Genomic DNA, 16,984 nt, shown 5'->3' on the forward strand with positions numbered 1-16,984 from the left:
GATAACTGATTCCATTTCACTGATATGAAGTACATTTATTGCAGTCTGGACTTTCTCAGATACAGACATAAGGTGAGAAAATCTGTTGGCTAGCAAACTATTTCTTCAGTTATTGTGCAAAATATTATAATCTTGTATTTTAGGAATGTTCCTAGGTTTTCTGTTTTTGAAAAAAAAGATCAGCTAAGTGTAGTTCACTTTTATGAAAGTTTGCAACAATTGGTACTGAACAAGAGAGGCCAGGAAACAAAGTATAGAATTACAAGAGTAAATATTTATTCATGTGCCTTAAGTTTCCCAGCCAAACTGGGTCACCCTGAATGTGGTTTTACACAGGGTTCTTATACCCTTCAATCACTCCAGAAGAACATGATTTGACTAATAGCTGAGACCCACACTACCGATTTCTAATAATTGTAAGTTTTTGCCAGGCAACTGTATTTCTGCACCATTCTTGCTGCTTGTCTATTGATCCAGATGTCCCTGGGGTCAGTTTTGCCAGATAACACTGGAAGGGTTTCAAAGACATATTAGAGTGACTAGAATTCTGGCTTTATCTGGGTTGTCCATGGGTGTCTTTTATCTTTCATGGACAGTTCTATACTTCCAAGAAGCAAAATCCCTATTTCCAGGGCTGGGCTGACCTTTAGTTTGTTTTACTTGAGTATGAACAAACTCAAAGTCTCCAGTAAAATTCCACCATCTCATTCCATTTCACTGTATTATGTGAATTAATACATGGTAACAAAGTGAATACATGTTCATATTACAAAGACTGATTGATTTAACAGTTAGGGAGGTAAACTTTCATAACACTGCACAATCACCTTTGCAGAATAGCTGACACCAGTCAGTAATTGCAAATTGTCCTTGGTCGCTTTCATGGCATCCACACAGACAACTTCCAACTGTAACTGCTCAAAATTTCAACGATCACTCATGATTTTTAGCCCTTTATCAAGTCTTCTTTCTTTTTTTTTTTTTTAGATAGAAGCTTCCTTAGCTGTTCCTTTCATGAAGTTGAGAGTAAAGTACCTTTCATCATGCTTTTTACCTTTCAATGAACCTTTTCCACTATGATTCTGTCTTTCCTAAGCTGAGGGAACTTAAAAACTCAAAGAGCTTTTAAAATGTGTTTAACCATGAATTTACACAGCAGCATTAAACTGCTTTGTTCTCTGCTTTTTTTCAAATCTCAGCATAAGGCTTATTTTTATCAATTCGATTAAGCACTGAAGTGAGATTTTCACAAAAAGCCTTTTCTAAGGCCAAGATTTTGCCCCTGTACAGTACTGGTCAACTTAAAGTTGATTTTTTATCTGAAGTCAGGTTTTTCTTCACTGTGCATCATCTTAATCTATCCAAAATCAAATCTGCCATTTTACTGTCTAGTTATTCAGCTGCACAATGTCCTTCCCAGATCTTTAGTGGGATTTTGTCCTCGGGTCCCTCAATAGCTTGGTATGATCAGAAGGCTGTCACCTGAGAGCCCAGCTCCCTTTTCAAGTCACTTGTATGTTAAGCAGGTCCAAGCAGAGATTGACCCAGCAGTGCACTATGCTACAAGGACCACACACTCGCTCCACCTTTAACCAGCTATTCATGCCAAGACACTTGGTCTTATGCCATTACAGTTCTGTTTCTTTGACAGTCGTTGTCAAAAACCTTCTAGAAATCCCAACAGGCTCCATCAGCCAGAAAACTTTCTTCACAAGTTTAAAGATATTCAGTAAACTACAGTGTTCCAAACTGGTATTGAGAATGCTTTCTTACACTGCTAATCAAAAGACTCTTGAAGGCAAGATCTCATTTTGGAACTAACACAATTATAATTGAGAGGATTCTTTCTCCACACACTTCCCTGTATACAGCTTTCCCTTTTCTTTTTTTGTGACCTGAAGAGCCTATCCCAAAATCCAAGATCTGTGAGGATGTATGTCCATGCCTAGACAAGATCAAGCACTATCAAATCATTCCAGTAGAGAACAGATTGGAAAATGCGTCACAGCAACAGAGCTCAACTTCGAAGACACGTACGAAAAGGCTTCATTCCAAAGACCTCTTCTGGCAAGACTGTGTTAGATATGGTTTGTTTTTGGTAATGCAGTGACATCAAAGGTACTTTACAGGGCAATACGCAGTCAGTTAAATCTTCTTTTTCTCCCTCCAAATTTTGCTAAGAACACTTAATTTGAAAAGACATCTGGATTTCATGGAAACGATATGAAAACACACAACCAGGTCATTGCACTACTTGACTGAGTGATGCCCGTGAAATGTGTGCCCACACCATACCCTAGCGAAACACAACGGAATCGGAAGGCGCGTAGAGAGGTTATCGGGAACAACGGCGCATCCTTCGGCCTGCTGTGCCAGCGTGGAGGGACGGCCAGCGGGCACCAGCCCGACCTGGCGGCTCCTCACACGGCGCTCCCCGCTGGTTCTCGGCGGGGCAGGTGCCGGGGCTCGGTAGAGCTCTACGCGCGGCGGGCGGGGCGCGGTGAGGTCAGTTCCGCCGCCGCGCGGGCGGGGGCCGGGCCGGGCCGGCGGTGGGGGGCTCGCTCGCCCTCCCTGCCGGAATGAGCGCCGCAGGGCGGGGCGGCAGCGGCCGCGCAGGACGCGGGGCGGCGCTGCGTTCCTCCTGTGTCCGGAGACAACGGGAGCGGCGGCGGCTGGCGGGGTCAGCGCCGAGGGACGCTGCCCTTCCTTCATCCCCCTCGTCCCGCTGCGTGCCAGGTAAGGCCCCGGGCCCTCCGCTCCGCTCCGCTCCGCACCGCATCCCCCGCGGCGCCGCGCTCCGGCCCGCGCACGGCAGCCGGCGGCCGAGGGAGGCCGCCCTTCCGCGGAGAGGCGGCAGCACGGTGCGTGGGTGGGCTGGATGCCCAAGAAAAGGAGGTCTTTGGTGCTTGCTGTCTCGTGGACGCCATCAGGCCGCTTTGGACTCGTCTGGACTAAAGCTGTTGTCCAGGTTTGTCGTCTTGGTCGTCCTGAAGAAAAGGAGCTTTCGGGTTAGTAAATGTATTCATGAGAAAAATAGAACATCCTGTGTTTTGTGTGCAAATAAGGTTCTTTTGAGTGTTTGGGCATAAGGTTGGCTTAATTGAATTCCATATTGAATTTTGTTGCAAGACAGTCTATCATTGAATAGTGTTGCATTGGACACTTAAAGTAATTTAGACGTATAAACCGATTTTCTTCTAAATATATAATCTAGTGTTATCGTATATGTAGCCAAAAAGTGTCCTGCAATGTACCTTTAATTTAGAAAGTCTGCTTTGCAGTTAAGAAGACTAGTGGTGTTTTACAGGATTTTTCTAGCAGTCTGTTGTGCATTGTTACTGCAGTAGGTGGTTACAGTCAAGGCTCTTTTCTTGCACGTACAAACAGTATGTGGATAATTTTATCAGGAATAAAATCTGGAAATCAATTTTAACATCCACATGAGTGCTTTGAGATCTGGGCATGGAGGGTTATGTGCTTTTAATGGGACTCTTCCCCCTCTTCTCCCATTTTCTTCAGTGCCATACTTCCTTGCTGTATTTCCTACAGGCCTTAGAGCTCAAGAGTAGGGTGATGCTTTATACTAGTCATTATGCTCTGGATATGCAGGAAGACTTTGAAAATCGTTGTACATTGTGTGCAATGATGAAATGAACAGCACAGGTTTAAAAAAATTGATCATACGTGTAGTGATAAACAACTCTATAAATGTCTCTGAGCACTCTAGAATACTGCTTCTGATACAGTAGTTATTTGGTAATGCCTTGTTTAGCTTATTGCAGGAAGACCACCAAGCAATTGAATGATACGACAGAAATGTGTCTCTTTCAGATACAAATAAAGCTAGGCCTTGTTCCTAGAGCCGCAGGGAAGCAGACCTCCATTTCAGTAGAATGCTGCATGGTACATACATGTACCTGCGTCCATTCAATGCCAAAAAACGTTAGTAGATTGGACAGTTTTTCACTTACTCATTCAAAAAATAGTGATTTCCTTTCAATCAGTGTTATTTGCATGACTTTGTAAGTAATAAACATTTTATGTGTAATTGATTTTTTTCTGTAGAGTGAAAGAACTGTATATTTTTTTAATAAAAATGAGCTCTAAAAACTTGGTGCATGGTCCTTGCTCTTCTTAATTGTCTGCATTGTCATTCTTCATTCATTTTGCTTTGAAAAACCTCATGTGAATTTCAGCTAAAAACCAAGAACTGTTATGACTGTGTGATTAGCTGTTATTGTGAGACAGAATGGCTTTTTAAGAAGAAGTACTTGTAGACAAAATTTCTTCGGCACATTTGAATTGTTTGTTTTTTAATACAAAATTAATTATTTTAATTAATGCAATATGTAATACTTGAGTGAAGCACTTTGGCTCTCTCCCAGTCATTAGGCCTAAAATTAGTGACTGGTAATTGGCAGCCATGTAGTTGGGTCAGTAGAACAGTTAACTGCTGAACAGAGATAGTTGATGTTAAACAGTCAGTATATACATGTTATATATATATATATGTATGTATGTATATATATAATTGCAAAATACAGGCAAGGTAATTTTAAGCATGCATAGAGTTTGAAATTTTTCACAGTGGCTCAAATTTTATACTCTGCATCCTCCTGATGCAGTGATGCACAGTGTCCTCCAATTCTGTTTAAACTTGTTTTTCTTAGGGATGACTTATGTGGGCTTTTCAGTACCAAAGCATGTCCTGATTATTGGCTGCAGTCTGTGATCTTTGTGCATGAGAGGTGTGTGCTTTGCTGAAGTAAGGGCTCATTTATTTGATCACATGGGCTAAATGCATCCTGCTCATCACACCCTTTTCGTTGATAGCAGCATGTAGTTTGAACTAAAAGAACCTAAAGCCCTGGAATGTACATATTCTTCTTTGAAATGATGAGCAAATTTTTGATGTATTTGAAGTAAATAGAAATTTCCAGTCTGACAGTGGCCACATCAGTGGTTTGTAACCTACTGCAGTGCAAGAACCCTTGTACTGGTTAAATTTGGCATAGTCAGGCTGCAGAGGATGTTTTGTCCTATTTTCCTTTGTTTTAATGCATCTTTGTTTTTTAACCTTTATGTACCTGGGATGTCCAGAGTTTGGAATGCCTTTTAATTTCTGTGCATCTGTTAGTCTCTTGTGTCTTGAGCAGCAAAGTTCAAGATATGATACTATTGTGTGAAAGGTGGAAATATTTGTTTCTTTGAATGCCTGACCTTTTAATGTCACTGAATTGCAGATGTTTGGTAGGAGTGAATGGGAAAATTTGGTTTATCTTTCTTGTGATGTCTTTTTTCCATGTGCTTTTTTTTCCCCCCCTCTCTAAACTAGGGTCTCTATTTTTTTTTAATGTTTCCTAATTTAGGTGCTTTGTTGTGTTTCTTAATATTTTTATATTTTTCTGAATTAATTCCTGTGAAGACAGTAACTGGAATTGACTTTGACACTCTTAGTGTCTCTTATTTCGTTTTTCATCCATCCCATTCCTGTGTTTGCCATTGACACTCTTTGTAGACTTCGAGGTCTTTCTTTAATGATATCTTTGGGTTGGTCTGTGTGCACTGCATATGATTATAATTGAAAATCAACTATCTGTCTTTTAATTAAATCTTCTGAAGCGTGTTTCTGCCAATCCTTCAAATACCAAAACAAATCTTTAGGGGAATTCCTCCCCCTCCTCACCTTCCCCAGTGGTCTGGAGTGAAGGTATGTAATGTTCACCTCCCTGTGTACATTGATGGTCTTGGCTTTCTGAAATAACTAGAAAAAAAATTTAAATACAGGCATGAAATTACAATATAATTTTGGGCTTGTTTTATCCAAAATAAGTATAAATTTGAGCTGTTTGTATCAAAACCTTTGTTACTAACTGGTCAGTGTTCAGGGTACATGGCAAAAAACTAGCTATGAAGACAGCAGAGATGTTACTTTGACATCAACTGGTTATTCAGTTCCTTTTTTTACCTTTTACTGGGTCTGGCTGGGATGGAGTTAAATTTCTTGAGAGCAGCCTGTACAGTGCTGTGGCTAAAACAGTCTTGATAACACACTGATGTTTTGGGTGTTGCTGCACAATGCTTGCACATCAAGGTTTTCTTCCCCCCCCACTCTATTGAGTAGGCATGGGGTGGGCAAGAGATTGGGAGGGCACAAAGCTGGGACAGCTGCCCAGAATTGGTCTGGGGATAGTCCACATCATACAATGCTGTGCTCAGCCATGAAAACTGGAAGCAGAGGGAGAAGGGCGGAGGGGGGTTGCCTTCCAGGGTGCCTGCTGCTCGGAGACTGGCTGGGCATTGGTTTACTTCTGGAAAGTGGTGAGTGATTTCCCTTATGTCACCTCCCTGCTTCTTTCCTTCTGTTTAACTGCCTTTGTCCTGACCCAGAAACTTTCCTGTGCTTCTTCTCTCCTCTACTCTCCTTGCTACTGAGGGAGGAGAGGGTGGGACAGCAGGAAGCAGCTCTGTGGCTGCTTGGCTGCTGCCTGGGACCCACCTGGGCACACAGGGAATGCAGGCACGCCAGCACTTGAAACCTGCATTGTAGCAACATGGTATTTGTCACAGGTCTGCATGAAAATGTGGTTTTGGGCTTAAACCATGGCAGACTTTCCTACATATACCAGTTTGAATTAGAAAAATTTGGTAGGATTGCTAGCCTGTTCTTTGAATTACCTCTTTTAAATTTTTCTGGCATAGTCTTGGACTGAGAAGCCCAGAACTGTTAATTTGGAGTGTTCTGAAAATATTGGACTGTGTTTCTTGTACTTTCTTGCCCTTTAAAGGTTGAGGATTCTTTTCCATATTCTCCCATAAAGTGAAATCTACTCAGTTAAATACAAGAAAATTCTCAGGGTTTATACCTTTTCTTGTGGTCAAGGATGTTGATGGCATAAATTCTCTACACTTAGCTTTCAGTTAGTTCACATGGAGGGCAGTTTCAGTATTAATGGAAAGATGTTAACAGCAGAAAAAGGCAAATACTGATGTAGCTTCCCCATTTCCTTTCAAATGCCATGTTACTTCTTTCTTAAAGCTGTATAGAAATGCATAAAGCGTCTTTGGTCTGAATCTTGAGCTTATCAGGATCTCTTATTATCTTCTCCTGAAATAAAACAGTGGATGTCCTGAACATAGGCCTACCACCACACTTGTGTAAAAGCAGGTTAGTCTTAAGTCTAGAAAGTGGTAGTAGCTGGTGAAGGATGTTCCATCTGAACTACCACAAACATTTTGCTTTTCAGTCTTTAGAATCAGGCTAAGAGAGTGCATAATGTCATCCACATTAGAATTTGTTGAAGAAAATTCTCCAGATCATGATACAGCAGTCATGTACTCCTTCCTGCAAGGCTGCCATTGATTTGTTTTTCAAATTGTGTGTATTTTCACAGCTCTCTGCATTGCAATGAGATGAGATTACTACAGTTCTAGAACTACCCAGTAAGGAGTTTTAGTGTACACCTATCCATCTGCTTAAGAGTGAAAAGCTTGTTATGTTGTCCCTAACCAGTTTTCTGACTTACTTTTACTGTTGTTTGTGGTCACATCAGAACACTTTGAAGAGCCCTATATTTTGGGCAGCATTGATAGAGCAGTTATGGATATTGATGGAGTACAGGGAAGATCATGGAATCACTGGTTTGTGTTGGAAGAGACCTAGTTCAACCTCCTGCCATGAGAAACAATGCTTTCCACTAGACCAGATTGCTCAGGGCTCCATCCAGCCTGGCCTTCAACACTGCCAGGAATGGGGCATCCACAGCTTCTCTGCACAGCCTGTTCCAGTGCCTCACCACCCTCACAGTAATGAATTTCTTCCCAATATCTAATTTAAATCTACCTTTCTTCAGCTGGAAGCCATTCCCCCTTGTCCTATCGCTGCATGCCCTTGTGAAAAGTCCCTTTCTAGCCTTCTTGAAAGTCCTGTTTCAGTACTTGAAGGTGTTGTAAGGTCTCTGTGAAGCCACCTCTTAAGGCTGAACAACCTCAACTCTCTCAGCCTGTCCTCATGGGAGGAGTGGTTCAGTCCTGTGATAAGCTTTGAATGGGTCCAGAGGAGGGTCCACTGAACATCTTCCTTGTGTTGGGGACCCCAAAGCTGGATGCAGCTGCAGTCCATGTGGGGTCTCATGAGAGCAGAGTGGGAGAATTGCCTCCCTCACTGTGCTGGCTATGCTGCTTTTGATGCAGTGCAGAGTGCATCAAAATGCATGGTTGCTTTCTGGGTTGTGAGCACATAAGATGCTGGAAGACCTTCTTGGATCAGATATTTAGCTGTCAAGCCACTGGGAAGATCACAGAATTACTTAGTCTGGAAAAGACCTACAAGATCATCAAGTCCAACCTGTAACCCAGCACTGCCAAGCTAACCACTAAACCATATCCTTGAGTGCCCAGTTTACACATCTTTTATATCCCCAGGGATGTTAACTCCATCCCCAGGAGGTAACTGCACCGCTTCCATAGATAACCTGTTCCAATTATTGACAACCCTTTCAATGAAAGTTTTTTCTTAATATTCAATCTAAACATGCTCTGTTGCAACTTGAGGCAATTTCCTCTTTTCCTGTCACTTGTTACCTGGGAGAAGTGGCTGACTCCCACCTGACTACAGCCTCCTTTCAGGTAGTTACAGAGAGCAGTAAGGTCTCCCCTGAGTCCCCTTTTTGACTCCCCCAGCTCCCTCAGCCAGTCCTTGTAACATTTACTCTCTAGACCTTTCACCAGCTCTGTTGCCCTTCTCTGGACTTGCTCAGGCGTCTCAATGTCTTTCCAGTGTTGTAGTTCAATTTCTTGATTACCATATGATTATTGTGATGGGAAGCTGCTTAAGTGAACTCAGCACTGTGCTTTTGGAGTCCAAATCACGCCCTAATCTCTGTAGGTACACTTGGTGAGGATCTGGACTTCAGAAGCAGAAGCCTTTTGTGGGGTGTATTGGAAAACAGAAGTAACCTCATGCAATTGAGTCTGTATGTGATTGCAAGTGTGTGCAACAGTATGTCTATAACTAATGATGTTAGAATAAGAAAGGTGTTGATTGGACTTCATGTATGTCTCAAAAGCCTAATTTAATTGTTTATTTTCCAAATAATAGTGGTTTCATAGTCTTGCCAAAAGCTGAAAGGCTGAGATCATCTTCCTGTTAAATATAGTAGAGAGACAGAGTGCTGGAACCTGTGGGCCAAACATATTGCATGTGTTAATTTGGTGTTTTACAGTGATATTACTGATCTCCCTCTGCCTTATGTTGCTTTGTTTATTTTGCTTGATTGACGTTCTGTTTTATTAGGATGAAGTGAATTATTTATATGCTTGTCCACATATATAGAAGTGATTACACTGTAATATTAATAGAAGAAAAAGTAATTAATTTTGCAGCCACAGATTGTTTTGACTTCATTGCTTTGAGAACAGGTGAAGCATAAATCACATCTTGTTATGAATTAGTGTTTAAGACTGTTTGTATCTGAAACATTGGCACTGATTAAAAAAGAACTTCCTTTTGTATGTCAGGAATTTCCATGCTAGCTTAAAAATTCTTTTATTTAAAAACAAACTAATAGTTCTGTGTTTCTAATAACCATCGGAGTCACATTCTCTTTCCCTGCTATTCACATATGAATGGAACTTGCACGTTTCATGATAACTTATCCTGAGTTGAGGGCTATGTATGAACTGAAATCATACTCTGCTGCTCAGTTCTGTTATCAAGTATCTTGTTTGGCTTACAAATATATGTATGAACTGAAATCATACTCTGCTGCTCAGTTCTGTTGATCAAGTATCTTGTTTGGCTTACAAATTCTTAAGTGTTTCTTAAGTGTAAAAATTTTCATGACATGGGAGAAATACCATAAACTCTTCAGGTTTTGATGCGTAGCAGGTAATTATATGAATTTGGGAATGTTTTGAATGAGAGCACATGTTAAAGGATTATTTGATTTGGTATGTTTTAGAGTTATTGGTTGTGTATGCAGAATACAATCAGTGGTATATTGACAGTAGACTTGCACTCTCTAATTCAGCTGTAGTCCACTAATAGTTCAATTATTAGTTCATTGTATTTCAGTGATCATTGAATCTTAATTGACTTAATGTTCTGCTTTTTATTCTTTAGTGCTGCAAGCTGATCGACTAAGAACATGGAGTATAGTATGGATGCAGTTGCTTGAACATCATTTCTTCCAAAGCTTATATTCTGCAGATAGGTTGCCTCAATGATTGATTCATAAGAAATATACACAGGACTAATACCAAGAAAACAGTCTGTCTGTTGCTGTTGTGTTTAATGAAGATGGTGCAGAGTTGCTTCATTTGAAATGCAGTTGAAAAAAATGAGGGAAATTTTACCAAGATTGTACTCTGGCCAAATTAATGATAAAAATAATTCTTTAACTACATCCCCAAAGCAATCTGATGATAAAACAAATCTGTCAAAAGGGGCAGATGATCAAAACTGCTGTTACCAAGGAACTGAGGCTGAGAACAATAAGTTGTCACTGATAAGCTGTGTAAAGTGCAGAAATGTTCAGAAAATTTCAATGCAAGATATAGAGAAACATAAGAAGCTTGAGTGGACTGAAGACAGAAATTTCATCTGCAAGAAGTGCAGTCATATTAAACCACCAGCTTTTGATTTTGTTCCTGAGGGTGCCAATGATGCAGACTATGAAAAACATGAAAGAAAAACCCCAAGTAAAACCCAGAAAACGTTTAAAGTAAAAAATTTTCTGCCAGGCAAATACTACTGTGATAAATGCAGATTTTCAACAAAGGATCCTTTACAGTATAAAAAGCATGTAGGGCAACATGAAGAAATTAAATTTCTTTGTTCCCACTGTAGTTATGTATCCTACACCAAAGGAGAATTCCAGAGACATTTGGTGAAGCACACTGGAACCTTTCCGTATCAGTGTGAGTACTGTGAATATGGTGCTGTTAGACATGACTATATTGTTAAACATACGAGAAGAGTACATGAAACACCCAGAAAACGGCTGTCAAATACTCTCATGAACCACAAGCAAAAGAAGCAGAGTCAAAGCACTTTATGTAAAAAGCAAAAATACAATAAAATTCCTTTCCAAAATGAACTTTCAAATTTGTCTTCAAATATGGTTTGTGAGGTTCCAAGTAAAGCAACTAAAACAGTCTGCTCATCTCAAAATGTAGAATGTAGCATAAACACATCATCGGTCCAGGATAAGACAATATTGGAGCCATCTGAAATGAGTGTATGTGAGAATCAAAGTGTGGAGGTTGAGGTTTATTCTCCAAAAACAGAGCCTTTACAACCTGGGATGCCTTTAACAGTAATTGCACCATCTGAACTTGTAGTTCCTTCCAACTGTTTAGCTCAGATAGTAGAGCTGAAAATAGTGAATGGAGCACAGCAGCTGGTTCTTAAACTAATTCCTATGAAAGAAGCAACTTACAAACCTGTGAACTGTGCAGAAGAGGAACTTGAGAATCAAGCTATAGAACAATCTGCAGAAGTAAAGAAAACATCTGTGTGTCCAAATGAGTTACTAACTATGGAAGTGAATGTAAACAAATTATCCAGTGTTAGTAACCAGCTTAATATGGATAGTACCTATGACAACGATTCTGAATGTTTTTGTTCTTCTGATTCTCAGCTCTCAGGCTATAGTTCTGTATCTCTACAGAGGGAAGATACATCAAAATTATGCTTTCATTTGGTGAAAGGTAGTGATGCCCATTCAGGTGTTATAGAACTTTGTTCTCCATCTCTGGTGATGAACAGTACTGGAAAAAAAAGTGATCTTAAATCCTCAAGGGGGAAAGTAGATGGAAAAAATAGTTTGCATAGTGATCTGTTCTGTTATGAAGAAGGTGAAGATACATACTGTCCAAAATACGCTTCCGTTTCCGAAGGTAAAAGTTCCAAGAATGTTTCAGTAGAAGCTGCTCAGGAGGGCAAGAATTTTTCTGCTGTCCATAAAGAAAAGAATGCATTGTCTGTGAAGAGAGTTGACAAGGAACATAGGAGTCTACCACTCAGCTCTACCGAAGCACATATAGCTGGAAAGGGTTTTGATAAAAAATCTATTACATCTTCTGAAGCAGGAAAAAACTTACATGTTACTAAAACTCCAGCTTTTGAGGATATACCATCTGGTTTGAGCAAAATAAAGAGAACTGAAGCCATAAGCCAAAAGAGTAGTCATCTTCTGGAATCACTTGAACTACAGAAGATGGAAAATAAAGGCAGTCCTTTTGAAGGACCTGTTATTTCATCTGTATTTTCTCTTAGCTCTGGGACTGAAAATGTTCCAGAGGATGTCAGATGGGATGACACAACACGCAAGAAGAAATCAGCAACATTGCTGTGTAGAAAGATTGCTCAGCTCATGTCTGCTGCTGAACCTAACATGAAATCTGTGCCCTTGAGATGTCAGGCTTCTAGTAAAAAGTCGCTTTTGCCTCCAGAAAGTTCAGCAAGCTGTGAGGGAGCTGTTTGTGCCACTGAAGTGGAACAACCTGTGACTTTGTCTGAAGCACATGGTGGAAGAAGTGTGATTAGTAGTGAAGAACACAGTGAAGATCAGCTCTTTACATTTGCAAGAACTTCTAAAAATAGGGTAACTAAAAATTCCCATGTTGCTACCCCAGTGTTTATCCCCAAAGGGACGATGCTGAGAGTGCTGAATGCTACAGGTAGTCAAAGCTCATACGGAATAGAAAACAGGAGCGAAACATCAGCTCCTGTGCATCGCAATGAAATGTTTCTGCCTCGCCCGGTCCCCGTCAGTGTTTCTGAGACACTCAGCAGCAATTTCCCATGTTTGCCTAATCAGAGCAAACCAGGTGCTGAGTCCCAAACTATATCACTCAGGCAAAGACCAAAGCGAGAGGCAAGTGCTAAAAATAACAGCAAGCAAACTGGTGTACCATTTCAGAAAAGCAGTGATGTGAGCAAGCAAAGCAAGCCCTATTCAAAAAGTCCCAAAAATAAGGCAAGACAAACAAGCTTCAGAGAACTTCCTAAGAGGAAAACAAGAGCTCAGTTGGAAACCACTTCAAGTTCTGATATGTCTTACCTGTTGACAGCAAGACGTCTTCGACTTCTTCCTCTGAAAATGAATCAGTTGATAAAATGCCCTCGTCGTAATCAGCCAGTTGTGGTACTAAACCATCCTGATGTTGATTCACCAGAGATAATTAATGTCATGAAGACTATCAACAAGTATAAAGGTCAAGTCCTGAAAGTAGTTCTGTCAGAAAGGACAAGCAGTTGTCTTGGTGTCAAACGTTATCGGAAGCGTCTTACTCTTCAGAATGCTGAGACAGGAAACCAAGCAAAAAAGCGGAGTATGCTAAAAATGAAGCTAAAAAAGACACACAAAAACAACTACCAAGTGGTGGAAAGTTCACCAGCTGAAGCACTTCGGTGTCTCTTTAAGTGTTGGTTTTGTGGGAGAGTATATATGGACCAAGAAGAATGGATAAGTCATGGACAGAGACACTTAATAGAGGCAACCAAGGGTTGGGATGTTCTTTCTCTTCAAGCAAGAAAACGTTAAGTGAGAGCCCAGGGGAGGTTTCCTCTCTTGCTTTTAATGAGTGACACTAACTTGCTTGAAATGGAGGATGGAAATAACTGCTTTATTTTGCCAAAAGTCCTCTGCTGTTAGCAAAATAAAGAAGAGAGTAGAGGTACAGAGAGATAGAGAAGCTGACAGTGAGGATTAAGCACCACTTTGCACTCTTGTGATTGAAATTTGTGTTGGAGGTCAGCTTCATCTGTTCCATAGGAGAAATTTAAAGAAGATTTGCTATGCAAACATCTTTCTAGTTACCTTAGGATACTGTGCTGTACGTGGTTTGTGCTAGGTCTGTATGGATTAAAACCTTAGATGATGAGATCTTTGTAAATTTAACAGAATTTAGTTTGCTTTATTACAGCATGGTGTTTCAGAGATCGAGCACATCTGTATGGAAATGCACCTTTGGTCCTCTCTGGACAGCAAGTGGAAGTCATAGGTTTTAGCGGCAAATTAAGCACTACGCGTAAAAAGTAAAATTTCAATGCAAGTGCTGTGTTTCAGTGAAATAAAAACACTTCTGCTGACTTCAGAGGAGGTACAAGGGTGTAAATGAAAAATCTAGGGAATCAGTTACTCCTGGTAGGTCAGATAGCACAAAAATTTTTAATTTTGTTTAGTACTGAGTCTTTACCTAGACTGTATTGTGTAGATGCGAGGGAGCAGAACACTGTCAGGATTCTGTGCCATCAAGCCAGAGATACTTTCAGGCTTGGGCTGATAGTGGAAAGTGCTTCTTTATGGCCTCAAGGCTGTTCTAAAATAGTATTAGCCAAACATAAACTCTGTACCACCTTGTGTGTGATAGAAGCATTTACAGACTCAGTATTTGGTTAGAACTCTAGTTGGTGAGCCTTTTTACTAGGGAACTTGTTGAAGACTTTTCAAACTGAAAAGCCACGTTGCACAGCTTTTACATTGACAGTGTTGAACCAGATTTTCAGTGCAATCTTTCATCATATTTAAGAATTTAGATGTTGTTGCAATTTATTTTTTGTAGGCCTCAAATTCATACAAGCATGTGCCTAGTTACAGATTATGTCTGATGCGTACTGACTTCAGTGCAGTGTAAACATTGCTCAGTTGCTTAAACACTTCTCTAAATCAGGGCCAAATTACAGCTTTTTAGTAAAAAAGAGGGATGGATGACACTGAAGTTACTGTTTCTCTGTGTGAGTTGTGGATGTTTCTCTTCATCTTGTCAATTTTAAATCATTTTAGAGTCATATAGAATGAAGTATATGGAAGCACATACTTACAATTAAAATAATGTGTTACAGTTTTAGAAGTATGAAAATCAATACTGACTCTAATGCTGGATGTGTGTTCTATGTTTGAACTGGGACTTCTCTGGTAAACTGGTAGTCCCTAACTCTTTTCACTGATGGTGCATTTTTGTAAACAGTTTAGCTGGGAATATTTTTTTATATACTCCAGCAGATTATACATTGTTTTGATAAAATATTTATCATATCTACATTAGAATGTAAATATTTTAAAACTCCATCTGACTGAGGTTTACTTTCAAAACCACTTATTGCTTTCCCATAATTTTGCAATACAGTTAAAATCCTTCCGATAGCTGGTGCTTTAAGTCAGATCTTTTTGTCGTGTACACATGGAAAATTTTTGTATCATTTGTATCAGACTAAACTGCTCCACAGAACAAACTTTGTTTTTCCTGTTTTGTCAATAATAAGGAAATGACAGTTCTCATTTTGTATTCAAATGGAATTATATTTTTTTAGATGGGTACACTAGAGGGTTTTTTTCCCCCACTTCGTATGCTTTGATGCCAAACCTAACAGTGCTATTTGCATTTTCAATGGTGAAGATAGTTTCCATTTTAAAATTATAGCATAACGTATAAAATGAATACTGAAATGGTTAACACAAAAACCCCCATGGTTAGCATTCCTCATTTGTTTTAATTCCTTCAATCCAGGTTACTGGCTGAATTAATTTTGTTTCTGTAGAAGCTACCAAATAAATAGTTTTGAATTTGCTTTGTAAGAGTTGTCACTGGCAAAATCAGAACATTGCTCATGAAAGCTGTACTGGGGGAAAGGGAGAAAGTGTTGCTGCTCAGCTTTGTGGATTCTGGATGTTTTAAGTATACTAGTAATGCTTGTCTTCTGTAAGCAAGTTTACTGTTTACTTTAGTAAACATCTGCAAAGCTCTGTACGTCACTGCCATAATCTGTTACCTAAATTGTTAAGCCTTGGGGTTTTTATAGTTTTTAATTTAAATTTTTTTTGTTTCAACATGAAAACCTTTTGTAAGTTAAATTGTATTGTGGTTATGAAATTCTTAAAGCAGATTATGTCATGCTTTTTGTTATGAACTCTGCTAAACTCTATTTTAGCAGCTTCTGTTTTGTTACTTTTATTAGATAAAATTAAGTCAGAATAATTTCCTTCAAGTTTAATAGTGTCATCAGTTTGAGAGAAATTATTTACAGCGGATGTTTTCTTCCCTTTTGACTCAGCACTGAGAAATAAAAAGGTTGAAAGAAAGTAACAATCAGCTGCTGAATTTTTTTAGAGCTAGTTTGTACCACTACATAGTACGTCATAAATTGGATTGGAATGTTGTGGTTTTGGGCTTGAGTGGTTTTGTTCTTGTTCCTGTTCTGTAAGGATAAAGTAACTGAGGTTCTAAAGTAATTAGGTTATTGTAATATACCTTTTCTGGTATATTGCAATAACCTAGTCAAACTTCTGAGTGTGGTTAGGAAGGTTATCGATGCTGTGCAGAAAAATCCCTTCATGTACATGTGGAATTGTAGTTTGCCTTCATATACATAGAGAATTTAGCTAGGCTTCCAAAACTCAAATTGTATGAATAAATATTTCTGTATTTTTTTTCTGGAAAAATAATCACATTCTCATGTTCTTTGCTCATACACACTAGGGCATGTTTTCTTGCTGGTTTTGAAGTACATCTACTCTTTCTACTTCAGATTTTTATCTCTACATTTGCATATGGTATGAATTCAAAATGACTGTTTGCATAATGGTCCTACTATGTAAGTGTTTGAAGGCTCAGGTATGGCATACAAGTATCTGCTACTTAAGCTGAAGAGTAAGTGCTCATTGAATAATAGAATTTACATAATTACAGCTAGTTTTAAATCTCCAGTGTCTATAAGCATCAACTGACACTAACTAACTTCAGTGGCAGCTGAGCACAGCTTGTTGTTGAGCAAACATATGCACACCACATGAAATTGTTAGACAGTGAGAACTCTGGCACACAGTATTTCATGTGTATTTTTAAAAGCAAGAATATTTATTTAATGACTGTGGTATACTTTCTTAGGTTTTGCTACTTAGCAGAGTTTAAGTGACATTTAAGTAAGCAAGGGCAAATTTTATTTTCATTTGAAGTTAGAAGATAGAGTGCAAGATAA

At 39.4% G+C, this 16,984-nt stretch overlaps 1 protein-coding gene across 4 annotated transcripts in view; it reads left to right on the plus strand.

Annotated features, from left to right (window-relative positions):
* The first annotated feature begins 2,537 nt into the window (after positions 1-2,537).
* ZNF518B (zinc finger protein 518B) overlaps positions 2,538-16,984 on the plus strand; it is a 46,943-nt gene continuing 32,496 nt past the window's right edge. For 3 of the 4 annotated variants that reach the window (XR_005955450.1, XR_005955446.1, XM_041471306.1), the window contains exons 1-2: positions 2,538-2,736; positions 10,124-13,550. Coding sequence is in view for 2 of the 4 variants with exons in the window: in XM_041471306.1 (XP_041327240.1) it covers positions 10,326-13,550 (3,225 nt within the window). In the remaining 2 variants the exon portion in view is untranslated. The other variant, XM_041471132.1, reaches the window with a different exon arrangement.

The sequence above is a fragment of the Pyrgilauda ruficollis genome, unplaced genomic scaffold (assembly GCF_017590135.1).
Source record: "Pyrgilauda ruficollis isolate IOZ18807 unplaced genomic scaffold, ASM1759013v1 scaffold1, whole genome shotgun sequence".
Lineage (NCBI taxonomy): Eukaryota > Metazoa > Chordata > Aves > Passeriformes > Passeridae > Pyrgilauda > Pyrgilauda ruficollis.